The sequence below is a fragment of the Malaclemys terrapin genome, chromosome 14 (assembly GCF_027887155.1).
Source record: "Malaclemys terrapin pileata isolate rMalTer1 chromosome 14, rMalTer1.hap1, whole genome shotgun sequence".
Taxonomy (NCBI): domain Eukaryota; kingdom Metazoa; phylum Chordata; order Testudines; family Emydidae; genus Malaclemys; species Malaclemys terrapin.
In genome coordinates this window covers 8,011,866-8,031,004 of record NC_071518.1, presented here as the reverse complement: position 1 = coordinate 8,031,004, position 19,139 = coordinate 8,011,866, and the positions used below count along the sequence as shown (strand labels likewise).

Genomic DNA, 19,139 nt, shown 5'->3' with positions numbered 1-19,139 from the left:
GGACGTTGTGAGCTAGGATTTGGCATCGAGGGGCTGGAGGACTCTGCACAGCATGTGCGCAAGGAAAAGGGACAAAGGACTATAGCTTGGGACCAAGTGTGTAGCAAGAGGGTGAAGTGTAGCCAGGGGCTGAGGGCACCACGAGTGTAGCCAGGAGCTTGCGGTGGTACTAGTGAGTATCCAGGGGCTGGATCCTGCAGTGAAGTAAGTGTATGTGTGTGTGTGTGTGTGTGTAGCCAGGGGCTGGATCCTACAGTGAACAGTGAAGTGTGTGTGTGTGTGTAGCTGGATCCTGCAATGGGGAGTGTGTGTGCAGCCAGGGGCTGGATCGTGCAGTGAAGTGGGGAGTGGGGTGTGGCTGGAGAGTGCAGCGGGGACTGTGTGTGTAGCCAGGGGCTGGATCCTGCAGTGAAGTGGGGTGTGTGTGTGTGTGTAGCTGGATCGTGCAGTGGGGACTGTGTGTATGTAGCCAGCGGCTGGATCGTGCAGTGAAGTGTGTGTGTGTGTGGGCGGGGGGGGATAGCTGGATCGTGCAGCGGGGAGTGTGTGTAGCCAGGGGCTTGATTGTGTAGCGGGGAGTGTGTGTGTAGCCAGGGGCTGGATCGTGCTGTGAAGTGTGGGTGGGTGGGTGGGTGGGGGGAGGTATAGCTGGATCGTGCAGCGGGGAGTGTGTGTGTGTGTGTGTGTGTGTGTGTGTGTAGCCAGGGGCTTGATTGTGTAGCGGGGAGTGTGTGTGTAGCCAGGGGCTGGATCGTGCAGTGAAGTGTGGGTGGGTGGGTGGGGGGAGGTGTAGCTGGATCGTGCAGCGGGGAGTGTGTGTGTGTGTGTGTGTGTGTAGCCAGGAGCTTGATTGTGTAGCGGGGAGTGTGTGTTTAGCCAGGGGCTTGATTGTGTAGCGGGGAGTGTGTGTGTAGCCAGGGGCTGGACCGTGCACACACACACACACACAGGCTCAGAAGCTGCCCCGGGAGGAGGGAGCCGGCGCTGCATCCCCGGGACAATGCCCGATCTCCTCAGCCTGCTGCTGGCCGCGCTGTGCCTTTTCCTGGCCGGGTGGCTGCTGCGGAGCCAGCGCTGTCCCGCGGCCGGGCCGGGCGGCAGCTGCAGCCGCTACTCGGTGCCGGGGAGCTGCTTCCCGCTGAAGAAATGGGCCATGTGGGGGCTTCTCTCCTTCGCGTTCCGCCGGCGCCGGAGAGAGCGCGGCAGCGCCGCCGCCCGGTTGGAGCGGAGGGACACAGGAGCCGGCACGGAGGCGGTATTCTCGGCTACCCCGGGCGGGCAGCCCGGCCGTGGGGCGGAGGAGCTGGAGCGGCTGCAGGGACTGGCCTGCGATGCCCATGTGAGTGCGCCCCTTATATCCCCGGCTGCTCGGGCTAGGGTGTCCCCGGGGGGCTGGAGCCCGGCACCTCTCCGGGGACTGGGACTGGGACCAGCGCCTCCTCCCGGCAGATGTGTGGCGATTTTAGGGGCAGATTCTTGGCTGGTGTAACCGTGTAAGGCCCCATAGCTCCATTTACACACCTGGGCTTCCCACTAGAAGCTGGCCGGGTTAGAAATGACCATCCCGCTTTGGGTATAGCCGTTTCATGCAACAACATGTTGGTCATTACCTGAGTCCTGCTCCTCTTCCGTCTGATGGTTTAACCCTCTTGTCCTGTCTTGTCTTTGTAAGTTCCCCTTGGCCGGGATGCTTCTGTGTGTCTGTGCAGTGGGCATCTGATCTCAGTTGGGGCTCCCCGACTTACAAAACCACAGTTGCAGGAACTTGAATCAGAATGACATTGCAGGGCCAAGAAGCTAGAGGTGAGACAGTGGGCAAGGCGGGCAAGGCGGAAGATGCAGAATAGCTAAAGATATAGGGCCACATCTTCACCAGCTGTAAATGGGCATCGCTTCATTGAAGTCAAGTTGATTTACACCAGCTGAGGATTTGGCCCACTGTCATTTTTTGAGAAACGCCTACCAATTTGCGACATTTTCTAAAGGTTTTGAGGAATCAAGAATTTCCTCTCTTTTTCAAGCTGATTATCATCACATTGGCGTTGTGTGTGGTTTTGATGGACGGGGATGGTGTCCCTGGGAATGGGCGACGGGATGGATCACTTGATCCACCCGTTCTGTTCATTCTCTCTGGGGCACCGGGCACTGGCCACTGTCGGAAGACAGGATACTGGGCTAGATGGACCTTTGGTCTGACCCAGTACGGCCATTTTTATGTTTTGTTTTATTTTTTTAAATAAAAGGCTGTTTTTAAAGCCGGTGTTTGAGGCACCGGGACACAAAGCAAGTCATGAAAATTGTAATATGTGATATTGGATGTGCATCTTAAAGTAGGGCTGGAAGAACTCTTTGTGGTTTTTTCCATTCCAGTTCTGTGAAAGCCCTTTCTGTGGCAAGGACAGAGATCGCCTTCCAAAACTGTAGTCACTCTATGACCAAACAACACTCCTACACCGGAGTGGTCTGAAAAGTGGTTCAAACTGTAACCTTCACCTGTCACCCGGCTTCACACTTTTCCTCTTCAAACTGAGAGCAATGGAGCACCTCTTCTGGAATGCTCCCAGAAAATCCCAACAATGGTCCTGAAAATCTCTCTCCAAGTATCTATTTTCACAGTCCAATGCACTCTGCTTTGCTCAATAAAGGACCCAATTATCAAACTTGGCTACCTCAAATCAGGCACATATATGCATATTTAGGTGCTTACATGGGCACTTAGTCACCTGAAGTAAGTATTTTTGAGCATTATTCTGAGTACATTTTTCAGAGGCAGGAATTTATCCACACCCAAAATGCACAAGGAAGTCAGGTTATGCATGTGCAAACCTGATTTTTGAAACTGCATCTGGTGAGGGGTTGCATAATTTGTGCATGTAGACAGCTGAATTTGAAAATTTGGGTCTAAGCACATAACAAAGGCATTAACATTTATCATTTGGACCGTGACTGGATTTTACTGAAATAAAATTCTATCTTCCCTGTAAATCTGAATATTCTGCATACCATTTTGAGCTACTGTCTCAGCTTGACTCTGGTGTAACAAGTGTAGCACCTGGGTTTGGAACCACTTCACATTGGGGCTAAGAGCAGTGCTGTTTGCCAGCTGGGCAGATGTAAAGTCAGTCTGGATTGTGACTCCAAATGCCTGGGGACATCAGGCATGCTAAAACACATGAAACATAAGAAGGCCCATGATGAGGCCTACAATAGTACATACAATACATAATCATTTGGACTTGAAATGTGTCAAAAATCACCAAAACGAAACGTTTTGATCTTTCTCAAACAAAATTTTCCCAGCATTTTGAGCTGGTTAAAATTGTCTTTTTTTGTCCCTGTTTGGGACAAAGCAAAATGTCAAAATTGTAAAGTTTTTTTGTGAGTCATAATTTCCAATTTCTGGCCAGCTCTAGGCTCCACAGGCTACATCAAAGGAAAGGCACAGGTGCTGCCAGATGGAAGTGATCAATATTAAAAGGAATGAAAATTTGGTTGTGGATGCTCTGGGCAGGAAATACATCAGTGGGTTTCCGCAGGGTACTGGTCAAGCACTCTAGTTATACCCATTTCTTTTAGGGGGAGATGTGACACTATTCATTGCAAAACTAGCAACCTGGTTGATTTAGGACAATATCAGGCTTGTTCCAACAGACCACAATGCCAGGGTTTTCAGTCATATTTTCCTTCTCCTACAACTTCCTCTCATTGTTTCTCAACTCCGAAGTCAGCAAACAGGAAAAAAAAAATTATCAAAGTCTAACGAGCAAATAAATGGAACCATTGCATCATCAGTTGTTAAAGTCATTGCTGTGGAATGAAGAGATTATTTTCTGTCCATTTCTTAAAGAGGAATGTGGTCGTACAAATATTAAAAGAGGAAGAAGTATTGACAGCTGATTAAAAATAGTGGACTGGGAGTGCACCCACTGACCAAGTCTGACCTTGGGCAAATCTTTTAACCTCTTGGCAGCCCTGTATAAATAGAAATGAGAATACTTACATACTTGCCTGAAGTATTGTGAGGCTTAGTATAATACACTGCTATTTGGTTGGAAGGGACTTGGGGGTGGGGATTGCAGGTGTTGACTAAAAGCAGTCTCTGGATCAAGTCCACTAGTGTCATTCTACAAAGGACTCACATTAGGAAGAAAGAACATCCTACATCCTTTGACTAGAGGGAAAACGTAGCTGGCCTGATGATTTTTGACATGCATAATCACTCTTCCCTACACACCTCACTTCCCATTTGTTCTTTGTTCTCTCTCTCATTGCTAAAGCATTTTTTCCTTGACCTTTCCGTAGGCCCTGGATTCAGTTTACTTCACTGGGTTTGCAGAAACCGACAAGACTTTTGTGATCACACGTCTCGGCAGACGTCCGAATGGGCTCTGCGAAATGTGGCTCTTTCTCCGCGTGGACGGAATTGGAGAGTTTGAAGTAAGTGGAGGGTGAGAGGAAGGTAGGTGGCTGGAGTTCGGGGATAACATTCAAGGGTGATGTTCATTACCCATCTGAAATTTAACACTGAGGTATGACCCCAAGATTATTATTCTGTTATCAATGGTAATGCCTAATGACCAACCCAGAATGGGGCTCCATTGTACCAGACACTGGACAAATGGAGAGTAGACAGTCCTTGCCCCCAAAAGTTGACAATCTAAATAGACAAGACAGAAGCAGGGTGAAAGATGGGGTATAACATACAAGCAGTGTGAATAATGTGATGGTCGATTTAGTGGCCAATATGGATCCCTGAGAGACTGCTCAAAGAATGGATACAAAGTAACTCAAGAAGAAACTAAAGTTTTCTGCCTCTTCATAAACATCAACATTTGGAATTCTGCGCAAGACCGCAGTGCTATGACTAAGGTCAATTACAGGTAACGTGTCTGTCCCTTTCTTTCCCCTCACCATGTTTCAGTCTCTTTCCCCATCCTCTTGTTTCTCCATTATCCTTCAGCAGCAAAGGAGGTCTTACTAGCTCAACATGCCTCTACTCCACAGTAGCTCTTTTTCCAGGGCTCTGGCAACAGCAGCGTGAAGCAAAATACAATTGTGATCCTAGTTCATCCATTACTGGGTCATAAATGATTCACTCAGCTGTAGGGCAATATGCAGGAGGACAAGGAAAATGCATTCTTTCCATGTTCCTGCACTGAATGTAGCTGTTGCCATGACCCTGAAGTAGTGTGTGATTTTGGATTAGTGAGAGCTGTTTAAACTAATGTCTTTGGTGGATTTGACCTTTTTACTGTTCACAAATTGTCCACATACTGATTGTGATTTAAAATTGAGCTTGTAAGATTCTTAGGAACATATTTGTGCTGTGAGCTGCATGATCCTATGTAATCTGAGTGGTTGCTCACCTAAGTGACATGGTAAGGTTACCGTTCTGTCACTGGACAACCTACATTTTATAAACAAGTGTGTCAAGAAATCCGTAAGGTGTTGACTATTTAGGACCAGGACAAGGAGCATTTTAGGGAGATACATGTAGGGCTACTTATTTCTTGCTAAAAACCATTAAATCTATTCTGAGGTGTGTTTTGGGGTTGGTTTTTGGTTTTGTAAATGGATGGATTCTTTCCTGACTGTGGAATAGAGAAAAATATAACAGATTTTTTGGCTGTCTAGTAGACTACATATTTTAGTTTCTCTTGAGTACTTCTGGCACAAATGCAGTCATTTGCAGGTAAAGAATTATATGCACATGAATAAAAGTTCTTCTCTAAACATTAATGGGACTAAAAAGCAACAGTCTAAACGTTTGCAGAAAACAAGTTAGGAGCTAAATACACTTCTTATTTTCATAATAGTAACACCTAGAACCACCAAAAGCTAGAAGAGCTTACAGTCTAAATAGATGAGATGGACACAGGGTGAGAGCAAGGAAGTATTATCATCCCCATTTTGCAGATTTGGAATTGAGGCAGAGGGATATTAAGTAGTTTAATTGAATTGAATCATAAGTGACGTTTAGCAAACATGCCGATATATTTTCCCACTGTTTGCCTAGCTGCAGTAAGGGAGATGTGTGTATAACCGGGACTCACTGCTCTGAGTTTAGCCGTTGCTAGGCAGTTCAGTTTCATTATCTGTTACCTGGGTAGTATTACCTGCAGTAAATACCTGGTGATTTGAACAGGATGGTATTTCAGACTCCGTTATGGCAGATGAAACTGAAGTCTTAAAACAGTGATTGAAAACTGCTGAGTGTTAGAATGAGTAGGCAAAACTGGCTCGTGGCTGGGACCATATGTATGCAAAGGACAGAAACCCCATTCTTTCGTAAACCAAAGCTCTGCCAAAATATTGCATATAAAGCTATTTTTACAAGAGAGAGTGACAAGGGGAGGGACTCACAACAGATGCAAATCCCATTGACACCAAGAGGTGTTACTAATGTGCAGTAACTGCAGAGTCAGGCCCTGGGTTGGTAAGGGTTCTGTTCGATGTGTTCTGCAGGAGTAATTTCAAATAATAATAATTTCTTTACCTTTCTTTACCAGCTGCATGGTCCTCTACAGCTCCTGCCATCTGCAACATTCCCTTTCCTTGACCACTGTCGCAATATCATCTCTTTCCAAATTTCATGATAAAACACATTTTTCTCCCTTTCCCATGATATTTCATTTTTCTGTACCCCTCGATTATCAACTCCCATGAGTGTATGTATTAGAGTGGATTGCTTTTTTACAGCACTACTTCCTCTAACTTATATGATATATGCTGTCATGTATTTAACCCCGTAAAGCCTTCCATAATGCAGTTTACATTTAAAAAGTAGTGCAGAATAATGGCATAGGGTGAAATCATCTCTCCATGGACATCAGTAGGAGTTTTTTGTAACATTCTTTGAGATCAGTGGTGAAAAGCGCTATACAAAAGCTAGGTATTATTAGTTTGCCATTGACTTCAATGGGGCCAGGGATTTCCTCCATTAAGTTTACAACTGTGAGCAGTCCATTGAAGTCTATATAGGGAAATTGACTGGCAGAATGATAGGAATAATGATGGATGGATGGATGATGGAATAAAAGTGGTTTTATCCTGGTATAATCACGCTGGTCAATTTTCCCATGTAGACAAACCCTAAGAACAGTGTAGTAGTAACCGTTACTCAGGGCCGGTGCAAAGAAATTTCACACCCTAGGCGAAACTTCCACCTTGCGCCCCCCCCCCAGCCCTGCGGCAGCTCCCCGCCCCCCCCTTCGCCCTGAGGCCCCCCCCCTGCGGCAGCTCCCCCCGCTCCTTCTTGGCGCCCTAGGCAATCACCTAGTTCACCTTAATGGTAGCACTGGCCCTGCGGTTACTCTTGACAGTGTTTGCATCATGAGGTCCTAGAATAGTAATTTATGATTTCATTCCATTTACCACTTGTGCTGTCTGCAGTAATTACTTGATATTCATCAACTCGGGTGTTTTACATGCAGTTTTTTCCTCTGTGAAATATGTGGAATCAAAAAGCTATCGCTGTCAATGTTCCTCCCACAACAGATGAATAAATTATGACCGCACCTCTGCCTTACCCCCACACTTTAATTCAATGAATGTTTTACTGAATTGTCTCTTAGCACCCAGTACATCCGGACATGATGGTGAGTGATGAATCTGAAAAATGCTGGCATGGCAGCGGGCTGATGATTGAGTGCTTAGAGCCATACAGACGCTGGAAAATAAAATTCAATGGACGACTCAGGTATTATCATATCACCTCTGGGGGGTAGGGGGGGAGAGGATTGCTAAGACACTGGACTCTGACTCAGGAAAACTGGGTCAGTTCTCAGATCTACCAGAGACTTGCTGTGTCACCTTGGAAAAGTCATTTCCTCTCTTTCTGCCTCAGTTCCCATCTGTAAAATGGGGATGGTGATAATGCATCGTTTTTAACCGTCTTTTGTCTGTATTATCTATTTAGGTAAGTTACTTACGTGGCCAGAGAGTGCCCTGCACAACAGGACCTGGATCTGTTTAGTTAGAATGGTTACATGGGATGAATCATGCAACTACAAAAATGGTTTCAGGACAGGTTGTGTACCAACACTTACAGTAGCCTTTTCCCCGAGCCTCAGCTAAATTCTGTTGAAGCACAAGCTAGAGTGCTGTCTGATCAGGGTAATTTAGAAAGCATAACACAGAGTTCGAAATAGTGAATTCCATTTCTTATTATCACCTTCAAATCCTATTCAAAGACAGCACCATACCACGCAGTAGCTTAGTGTACAAATGTTTACATTTAATACAAACAGCTCAAGCATTTTAACCAGTACTTGGAAATATATTTAAATAATTTTCTATTAGGTAATAAGTCTAGCAGTGTAGTCTTCTGATACCAACTTTAACAAACTCTGCTGTTGATATCATGCAAGTAGAGTTTGTAACATCTGCATCACAATGAAGGGTTTCAGCCTAACATTGACATTTTACTTTAGCACACATACACTCGTTCTTTCCCCTCTGATCTTCTTCAGAGATAACTTCTGGTGTGATCTAAAATGTACAGTGTCAATGATAAAAATTTCAGGCAACACCAAGAACTGAAGTGTTTCTTATCTTGTCCATATCCAAACACTTCTGCCTAGCCAGGAAACAGAAAAAAATGTGGTCTGGGGGAGATCCTTCTGCTAGCCGTACTCAGTCCTTTGTTGACACATGCTGTTTCAGATGGGAAATCTGTAGCTAAAATGTTACAGGTTTTGAGGCTATGGCTGAAATGTTCAAAAGTGTGTAAGTGACTTCCATTTTAGAAAGGGTCCTGGAGGTGTTTTCACAGGGTGTTTAGGTGCCTCAAGATGTAGCTAGACCCCTCCTGGAATTTACAAATGCACTGGAGCATGTTAGTTGCCTATTTGCATTTTTATGCCCCCAAATAGCTGTGAGGATCTGGGCCTAGGAGTCTGACTTTCATGGACTACACACCTAAATCACTTTTGAAAATGGAGCTAAGGCTCCTAAGTCACTTAGGGGCTCTTGAAAATTTTACTCCAAGCCACAACACCAGACACATATTTTGGCTTTGCACTATCATTTAGCCAAGTCCCCTGAGAACATCTTGTAGCAACTATATAAAATAATTCTCCATCCTCCACAAGATCAGATTGGCTCAGCTCTCACAATGAGGATATGACTTGCAGAAGTATCAGCCTATAAAAGTTGGCTACCTATGTTGGCTTCACGAAAGCTATCAAGCATGCTTAGTACTTACAACTCTTATCTTCAGATTTTTCTGGTTTGCCTGCCCTGCCCACGTACAGAAACAGGTGATTTTAATAAAGCCCTTCTTCCCTCTCCATTGTTGCTTTCCTGTTCGTTGGACTTAAACTAATTAAATGTTGTGATATAAAAGCATATGAATTACACAACAGCTCAGTAAATGAAAAGGGAGAAGTGAAAAAAAATGTAAGGAATGTTGGTAAATGCTGCTGCTGATACAGAAACAAGAAAAGATAACAACACGTCTGATCTTCCAGAAAAGGACCGTATCGGCATCAGTGGAATGAAGAGGAGGGCGAACTTGTCCACGTTAAATTCTCTTTCCAGTAAGAGCATGGCAGTTTGATGCATGCATCCATTTTTTTTTGTAAGAGTACAAATAATAAGTTGTGGGCCAGATCTTGACCCATTCTAATTCTGCTTAAGTTGTGCACGGACCTTGTTTTTTGTCCTTGAACTCAGGGTGAATATTCTCCTGTATGTATAAAAAAAATTCCCATTTAAATTACTAAAACAATTTATTGAGGATTGGCCTGATAAATACAAATCTATTACCTAATCGTTGCCTGAGTGTTCTGTTAAGTGATTTGTCATTTTATTAACTCACTACAGCAAAAACTTTACTTATATTTTGAAACTTTTAATTTAAAGGAAAGCTGCCATATGCTTAATTGTCAAAGTTAGGCCTTAAAAAAGTTGTATAGTCTCATAGGGCATCTAAGTGCCACTATTCATATATTTTCTGTATTTGTGCAAAAGTGGTGGGTAAAAAAAAAAGAGTAATGAACAACCATAGTTTATAGCAGGGGTCGGCAACGTTTGGCACGCGGCTTGCCAGGTAAGCACCCTGGCGGGCCGGGCCAGTTTATTTACCTGCTGACGTGGCAGGTTCGGCCGATCGCGGCCCCCACTGGCCACGGTTCGCCGTCCCGGGCCAATGGGGGCAGCGGGAAGCCGCAGCCAGCACATCCCTCGCCCGCGCCGCTTCCCACTGCCCCCATTGGCCTGGGACGGCGAACCGCGGCCAGTGGGGGCCGCGATCGGCCGAACCTGCCACATCAGCAGGTAAATAAACTGGCCCGGCCCGCCAGGGTGCTTACCCTGGCGAGCCGCGTGCCAAACGTTGCCGACCCCTGGTTTATAGTAAGGCTGTTGTGGCTATAATCATCTAGTTAGGAAAGAGAATACAAGCTAACTAACACAGAGCCACAGTCTGCTTTTGCCTATCTATGGACTTGGAATTTTGCATGCATATCCAAGGGCGGGATTTGACGCATTGCATCAATGACAGAAATATATACACAAGGAATTAAACTGAGCAGCTCCGTGATGGATTGTGTAAGAAACAAATCCAATGTCTGCATCATAGCAAGGGTCAAAACTGGTGGGGTATGGAATGTTTTAATCTAGAATTAGAAGCGCATTTTTATAGTATCCCTTAAAAAACCCCACAGCTTTCCATCTCCCTTAAGCAATCTGTAAACTGGGAAAAATCAAGCTTATTAAAAATGATCTTGAGTAATATTTAGAATTTTTTTAGTTTATTAAGATTAGGGTGACCAGATGTCCTGATTTTATAGGGACAGTCCTGATATTTGGGGCTTTTTCTTATATAGGTGCCTATTACCCCCCACTCCCTGTCCCGATTTTTCACACTTGCTGTCTGGTCACCCTAATTAAGATTATATTTTCAGAACAATTTTTTTCTAAGGGCTGTATTCTCCAGAGTACTTTGATCAGCACCGGCTCCAGGGTTTTTGCCGCCCCAAGCAAAAAAAAAAAAAAAAAAAGCCGCGATTGCAATTGTGATCGGCGGCACTCCGGCGGCAGCTCCACCGTGCCGCTTTCTTCTTCAGCGGCAGGTGCTTTCCTCCGAGAGGGACCCGCCACCGAATTGCCACCGAACAGCCCAACGTGCCGGCCCTTCCCTTTGGCCGCCCCAAGCATTGCTGGGCTGGTGCCTGGAGCCGGCCCTGACTTTGATTATACGTGCATGCAAATAGTGCACAGAGCCAACTCTTCATGTAACTGTCTGCCTGCTCTGATATGCTGCTAGGAAGTGACAACAGCATAGAAACTATAGGCAGATATAACTGTATCTTCACTATGGACTTTTGCCAGCACATATATGTCAATCATATGTCTTCATAGCCCAGACATCATGGCTTTTTGTAGTGTAGAGTTGGCCTGTGTTTGATTTGTGGTTCCCTACTCCTCCTGATCTATAGGGTGTGGCTACTCACTTTCCATCCAAATTAATATTCTGCTGACCAAAGTACATGGCATTTGTGCTACATGGAGTGTGTAAGTTACAATAGATCACAATGAGAGAGAACGAGGCAGCAGTATTGCAGATTAGAATCTTGTGCTATCCCCACTGCCAATCCAATTTGACGAGTAATTAGCTGACATGTCCTGTGCTGCTATGCAATAATTGCATCTTTGCCTCATGGTTGCTCCATTGATCCCTTGTTCATTTCCCTAGAGAACTGTAATATCTAGAAATATTGGAAAAATCGGACGATTCCAAGCATGAGAAATACGAAAGCACAAATCCTGCAGACAAAATGAAGCTTTGTCTGAATCATGATTGCAGGGTTTGACTCAATACAAAAACTGAAAACTGATGAGATTTTGCTTTCTCTTCTTTTGTAGCTGGACTTCCTTTTCAGATATATTCGACTTTAACCTTGACAGTCACCCTAAAGTGTTTGCACATGCCTTTGCTTTGGAAAAGTGGAGTGCAGAGTTCTTCCGGAGAGTCAAAGAGTGAGAGACAGTTTTAACTCTTCTGGGGTTGATGGTAACTTTTGTTTTACTAGCCCGGCTAGTATTGCCAGCTAGTTTTGCCACAGACCAATTCATAATAAAGCTGATCAGATACAGTCAACGTCTGTGTAAGTTTCTGCCGTTGTTCTGAAGGTTGTGTGTATTTTTTATTATTTTATAAGAATAATTTAATTTAAATCCGTACATTAAAGAATGTTGCTCCTCACAGCTACCTCCTGGCCTAGATGAATACATAAGGTACATTTTTATTGTAAAATACGGTAGTCACCAGTAAGGAGACAGTATTTGCCAACAGTTGCTATGCACATAATTTAGACCCCGATCCTGGCATGCATTCTGTGCAGGCACCTCACTCACCTGGGATCCCATTGGCTTTAGTGGGGCTTCATGTGAGTGCAGGATCTGCCCTTTGTAAGAACAGAGCCTTCGGCAGCAAGTTCTTTGGGGCAGGGACCATTTCATTCTTGGTGTTTTTTACAACATTTAGCACAGTGGGATTCTGATCCTGATTTGACCCTTTTTTTCGACTGCCTGGCACCTGGTGTAGGCAAGTGTGTGTCTGTGAAATGAGTAAAAAATGCTACTCTGTCTCTTCTGACATGGCAGCGTTTTACACCCACTTGGTGCAGGCGTAAATTACTACACCATTACACCGAGACAATGTCTACACTGTGAGCTAGGGGGTGTGATTCGCCTGCTCGTGTGCATACACTCGCCCTAACTCTGAAGAGTATAAATAGCAATGTAGTCGTGGGAGCATGGCTGAGCCGTGCCAAGTACAAACTTGCCTGAAACTGGTGCTCTGCTCAGCCGTGCCGCCGCTGCTGCTACCCATGGTACTGGGGCTACACAGTATTTATACCCATGCACGTGTACATGAGCAGGGGAATCACAGCCCTCACTCGCACCGTAGACATAGCTGATGAGGCAGAGAAGAATAAGCCAAAGAAAACTGTCTCTCTTATTCTAAGTACAGGGAAAAACAGTGAGATCGTTGTTGACGTATGCTGACTTTTAAGTGACAACTACTGAACTGTCGCTTTTGTCGGGAAAAAAGAGGGCAATTATTTTAGGAGGGGAAGAACGTCTTATAGCCTCAGGGTGTCTTTTTGTCTAACCTGTTTACAGGCTAAACAGTTCGTAGCAATATTCTTAAAACTCAAAAATATATCTGACAACTTGCAGCTGGGATCCAGATGTTCTGAAATCTGTGTGTCTTTCGTAACAGAATTAACCCTTTTCTGACTGGGGTTTGGGGAATGTGTTTGAATAAGAAGCTTTGTTTCTTAACTGCATGATCTTCCCCCCACCCCCTTTGTTTCCAGAGATGGGGAAAAACATTCTCGTTATGAACAATGGGGCCAGTCTATAGGAGAAATTGAAATTGAAGGTCATGGGAAGAAAGAGGTCTCTCTGAGAGGTGTTCGGAGCCACTCTTATGGTAACAATATCCTGAACGATTCAATTACGTGACAACTTAGAGGTTATCACTTTGGCTATTAAGTATTGCGGCATGATCACTCTTAAGTGTGACTCATAAAATGATCTGTTTCATGATTAGATCTAAAATTGTTTAACAAAAAAACGTTTTGCAGCTGAATTTATGATATGCAATGATCAGAATCTTCCCACTGCAAGCTCATTCATGCTTTCTCACTTTAAATGCCAAACAAAGCTTGTGCTGGAAGAACACGCTGTCTTGTGATCACCCAGCCACATTCCTCTAGCAGAAGGAGTGCCTAGAACTTCATCCCTCTCCATGGCCCATATGGCTGAGAGACAATCTAAGAGATTGAAGACTCATTCTTTGTCCAACCCCACAGTCGGAGCCAGCTGACAGCTCTGAAATGGTGTTAATGTCTGGCTAAGGGGCCCACTAGGGTTGAAGATTCCTTCCAGCCTTGCATGTAAGCAGTGTGTGCGCATGGAATGGAGGGGCCGTGAGTGGGGTACATAAGGCCCTGCAACCTCCCTCCACACAGGTGTTGTTTGTGGAGAGCTCACTCTGAGCCCCCCCGATTCACAGGCCTCCCTACCTCCCTCCACTTCAGCGAGGGCGTCTGCTTCCTCTAGGCAGCGTTAGCCTCTGTGGTTCCTGCACAATGGGGAAAGGGATTTAGGAGCTATGAAAACCCTTACCATACCTGCAGGCCTGTCCCCAGGGTTGGTTAGGTCAGTACAGAGTAAGGGGGCTATGCTAGCCTGTTGATACTAACACAGTTAACAGAGTAGCAGGTATGCATCCGAAGAAGTGGGCTGTAGTCCACGAAAGCTTATGCTCTAATAAATTTGTTAGTCTCTAAGGTGCCACAAGTACTCCTGTTCTTTTAACACAGTTAAGTATTTGAATTAGTTCTAAAGAGCTTTCCTAGTTACAGCAAAGAAGAGTCTATCCTGTGGGGGTCATGCCCATGGTTGCCCAAAGGTGGGGGCAAATGGGGCAATTCTTCCGCTCCGGGTCTTCAGCAGCAGTTCGGCGGCGGGGGGTCCTTCCGCCCTGGGACCCGCCGCCGAAGTGCTGGGTCTTCGGTGGCAATTCGGCGGTGGGGGCCCCCTGCTGCCGAAGACCCCAGGCCCTCTGAATCCGCTGGGCAGCCCTGGTCATGCCACTACCCTGGGCAGGCAGATTCCTACAGCCATATAGCCCTGTTTGCTAGCTTGGGGCCTTGAACAAGTTAAAGGGGAATGTTTGGCCACTAGCTATTATTGCAACTAATTAACATTAGTCAGGTCTAAAATTAAACCTTAATAAGAACAGTTTCATTGATATTTCTACCTACAGGCATTTTTATAAACTTAGTACATGATTGCCTGGTAGCGTATTTCTCTGGCTAAAGATAAGGAAGCCAAATACGATACCTTTATATAAATGCTTGTACTTAAAGTGCTCAATAAAGGTGATCTTTCAAGCACATATTCTCAATTTTTCCCCCCAGGCATCCGAAACTGGGCTGAGATTTACCGATATGTCATGATTTTGATGCATTGTGAGGTAGGTCTTATCGTGCCTTTCAGCACTCTAGAGATCAAATGCAAACTTCACTCGACTTGTAGGATATGTCTGAACATCCAGAAGCAATATCCTAGGAGGAAATCAAATATCATAACAGCCACATCTTTAGACCTTGCCTTTTAGCAAGTTGTCTCGTTGCCAAACCTAACATTAACACTCACTGAACAAGTTCTCAGTAGCACATGCTTGCTGGACTCTGACCTCATTAAGCATATCCGAGATGTTTGTTTATACAATGAACACACAAGGAGATTAATGGCAAATGATCAACTTGAGATAGTCACATTGTGCAATTTGGTAGGTGCGTAGGTGGGCAGTGCCATCCTCTGAGACATCAGATAATGGCTCAGATCCTCTGGTCTGTCTGAGCTGTGCTTGGCACAGAACGCCTGCCACCCCCTGTCCCTCCAACTTCAAGACATTTTTAAGTTCCTTCCGTTTGGTCTGACCAGTCCCATGCCTTGGTACAAATTTGAGCACTGCTTTAATTTATGCCTGGCTGTCCACAACCCCAAGGATCTGCTCCTGCAGCTGGGGATTGCCAGGTATAGTGATGCCCCAGCTACACACCCTTTCCCCTAGGGTTGCCACCTCCTGCTCCAGCTCCTTTCCCCGCCCCCAACCTCGATTTGAGGGTGTGGCACAAAGTTACTGTGCAGGCTCTATTCCACCTGGGGATTCCCGTTGCACCAGGGAAATCTACAGGGGACTGGAGCTGCACGCTTTACAAGAACTTTGAAGCGTGAGAATGTGCTACTGAGAATGAGTTCTCAGCGTGTGATTGGTGGGTACTGCAGCATTAGTTGCTTTCATGCATGAGGACTCTAAGGATGTGGCTGTTAATGCTTTTTGAAGGTGATATTTCATCTCCTCTAAGGGTGTGCGTCAGGGTGATACACATCCATTCTTGCTATTTTCTGTTCCTAGGGAAACTGCTTCTAAAACATCTGTTTGTTTCCTCCCATGTTTCACTCAAAACTTTACATCTTTTGTTAGCTCCAATTCTGATTTGCAGCTTTTCTGTTATCGGGAACTTCACCACAGTCCCACCTCTGAAATAGCAATAGGGAGGTTTTATAAAATGTCCTTGTGTCTGGGAGCCCTCCCCGCCAGTGCATTTACATTTATTTCTCTAGCTTCTCAATGTCTCATTCCTCCTTTGCCAGGCATCTTGTTTTGATCTGGCCGTGGGTCCCTGCAATACACTGCCCATCTCTGCGGGTGACAGTTCATCACTTCTGGGGACAGATTCTCAGCTCCTGTAAATTGGCACAGCTCCTTTGACGTCAATGGACTTGGAGCTACCCTGATTTAGACCAGCTGAGGGTTTGCAACGTTCTAAGTCAGCTCTAAAATGAAAGTTTCTACAAATATTTCCATATTGTTTCTTTCCCATGATACATTTTTGTGGCTATGCTGAAGGAATATGCGGAAACATCCTGGTATGAGCAGCTGGGCTGGTGGAATTATTCACGAGGGGAATCCAAACTTGGGCATCTTGCCAGGCAAAGGCTTCTTAGAAGGCATTTCCTGTGTTGATACAGGTGTAGGGAATTCCAAAATGTCAGCATTTCAAGAGAGAAACTCCCAAGCAAAGAAACAGAATGAGAGGGCTCAATCTTACGTGGCCAACATCGCTGCATGCCTTGTAAATCTTGTATGCATGAATGCAGCTGCCTTGATTAAACATGCAGCATTGTGCAGATGTGTCATAGGGTTGGACTGAGCCACTGGAGTTTACAATTCTTATCACCAGGTGATACCCCCAGAGCAGTTTGTTTACAGTTACGGAGCGTATGCCTACAGTGAACACCTCCCCATCCTTCTGGCAGCGAGTCTCAGAGCCCGGAGCAACTGGCACATGCTACGGGGCTTAACATAGCGGTGTAGCCATTCCGACTCGGGCAGGAGTTCACACTCTGAAACCAGGCGAGGGTCTCAGAACCCAGGCTCCAGCCTCATAGCGTGAGCCCAAGGCAGTTGAGCTGGGCTCTGAGACTGGGTCTGTTTTTTGCAGTGTACACATAACCTCAGAAGTTAAAATGATTTCCACCTTTTGATTAGAAGCCATCCACATGTTTGCTTTGATAGGAAGGAGTAAGTGTTTGACTGGTAGAGAGTTGGCATACCCATACTGTGCCACAAGTACTCCTGTTCTTTTTGCGGATACAGACTAACACGGCTGCTACTCTGAAACCTTCCTTTGTGTGTATATGCAACTCACGATGGGCTGAAATTTACACGACAATGGCAGGAAAGGAACATACTCTAGAGCCTTAGAATCAAGGTAGGGGCAAGTATGAAAAGAATGAAGGTGCATTTGCTTCTTTATTTAACATTTTTCCTGTGTACTGTTCTCAGACACTTCTAGCCCTTACCTCTGTGTCGGCTTTCATTTCTTACTGCTGCTACTGCCTGTGCTCATCGTATTGCTACTGCTGGCTGCGTGGTCCTTCTATGCTCCCTTTGGGTCTCCTTCTCCCATTCATCTCCATGGCTTCTTCCATGAATGCCATTCAGCCTCTCTCTGAAAACACATACAGCCATTAAACATCACAGCTGCATCAAGGTTAGTCCTTAATGTGTCTGGTTTGAATTGTCTGCCTCACATTTACTGAATGCTCTTCATGGGAAATATAAAATGTCTAGTACTTAAGCTGATATAGCAAGAAAGTTTGGCAACATGCAATAGTAAAATGCTACATAAGCCTGGTCTTCTCTGGAATCTCTCATTTTAGGAGATCGGTGGCTTTCTGGAAGAAAGCGGCAAATAGGAATTATTTTGATTGATATCATCATAAACTCAGGTGTCTCATCTGCTCCAAGCAATGAGAATACTTTCCCAGCTCTGCTCTTTTTCTTACAGGATGGGACGTCAGCACACTTAACTATTGTTTGTGTACCAGCAACTACAACACAGTAAGTTCAAGCAGTCTGTGGAACTTATACCTGCCTTCTTCTGCACTGGTATGGCCAGGTTTTCTTCCAGACCACAGCCGGACCTTGGGTTTTGCCTCCATAGTTTTGTGGTTGCAAATAATCATGGGTCCAGCTTTCACCTTCGGTTATTTGCAATCTCTGTTTAGATCATTCAGCTGTCTAAGTATATGATTTACAGGCACCAACTGAGTACTTCCAGAGATCCAAGTTATTTTATGTGCACTTGCAAGTGAAAGATTGGAGGCAAGCATTTAAAATCTGGCCGTTTGTAGTCTGTGATACTGACGTAGCTATTAACAAGAAAGTACTTATATAGCATCTGAGATCTCAAAGCACTTTCCTAACATTCATCCAATCTCACATCAACTTCATGAATCAGGATACATTATAACCATTTTACTGACGGGCAAATTGAAATGGAGTGGTTAAGTGACTTGCCCAGAGGACACAAACAAATCAGGAGTCACTGTGGGGAAATAAATCCAGGAGTCCCAATCTTTTTACATTGAGGAATCAGTTTACAGCTTAAAGGCAGGCGGTTTAAAGTTTCCAGTGAAATGGGCTAGTGAGTATGTTTTCAACAAGTATCCTCAAACTTTAGAACTCCCCTTCCTGGATTTGGTGACTTCTGGATTTTTAGCCTAACATCATCTTTTCTCAGGTTCTTCACAACCCTTTCTAGCCAGCCCTCTAGCTCTGTAGTAAAATCCATAAAAAATCCCCTTCCCTGAGGTTCATAAGAACTGCCATACTGGGTCAGACTAGTGGTCTATCTAGCGCAATATCCTGTCTTTGATAATGGCCAGTACCAGAGCCTCAGAAGCCATGTACAGAACAGGGTAATTCTGGAGAGATCCAGCCCTATCTTCCCCTCTTGGCTTCTGGCAGTCAGAGATTCAGGGTCTGCCTGAGCATGGGGTTGCATCCCTGACTATCTTGGCTAATAGCCTTTGATGGACCTATTCTCCATGAACTTAGCTAGTTCCTTTTTGAATCCATTTATACTTTTGGCCTCCACAACATCCCCTGGCAATGAGTTCCACAGGTTATTTGTACATTGTTTAAAAAAGTATTTTGTCTTGTTTGCATTAAACCTGCTGCCTATTAATTACATTGTGTGACCCCTAGTTTTTGTGCTGTTATCTATTCACTTTTTCCACACCATTCATGATTTTATAGACCT

The 19,139-nt window shown here is 45.0% G+C and overlaps 1 protein-coding gene across 2 annotated transcripts in view; it reads left to right on the top strand.

Moving 5' to 3' along the window:
- Nucleotides 1-797: 797 nt before the first annotated feature.
- The window catches only part of LOC128848702 (uncharacterized), a 30,640-nt gene continuing 12,298 nt past the window's right edge, over nucleotides 798-19,139 (top strand). The window contains exons 1-8 of one of the 2 annotated variants that reach the window (XM_054048788.1): nucleotides 798-1,339; nucleotides 4,303-4,437; nucleotides 7,575-7,699; nucleotides 9,471-9,539; nucleotides 11,869-11,982; nucleotides 13,329-13,444; nucleotides 14,940-14,995; nucleotides 17,883-17,935. In XM_054048788.1, coding sequence (XP_053904763.1) covers nucleotides 1,001-1,339; nucleotides 4,303-4,437; nucleotides 7,575-7,699; nucleotides 9,471-9,539; nucleotides 11,869-11,982; nucleotides 13,329-13,444; nucleotides 14,940-14,995; nucleotides 17,883-17,935 — 1,007 coding nt within the window. In that variant the 5' untranslated portion in view covers nucleotides 798-1,000. The remainder of the gene's footprint in view (nucleotides 1,340-4,302; nucleotides 4,438-7,574; nucleotides 7,700-9,470; nucleotides 9,540-11,868; nucleotides 11,983-13,328; nucleotides 13,445-14,939; nucleotides 14,996-17,882; nucleotides 17,936-19,139) is intronic. The other variant, XM_054048789.1, reaches the window with a different exon arrangement.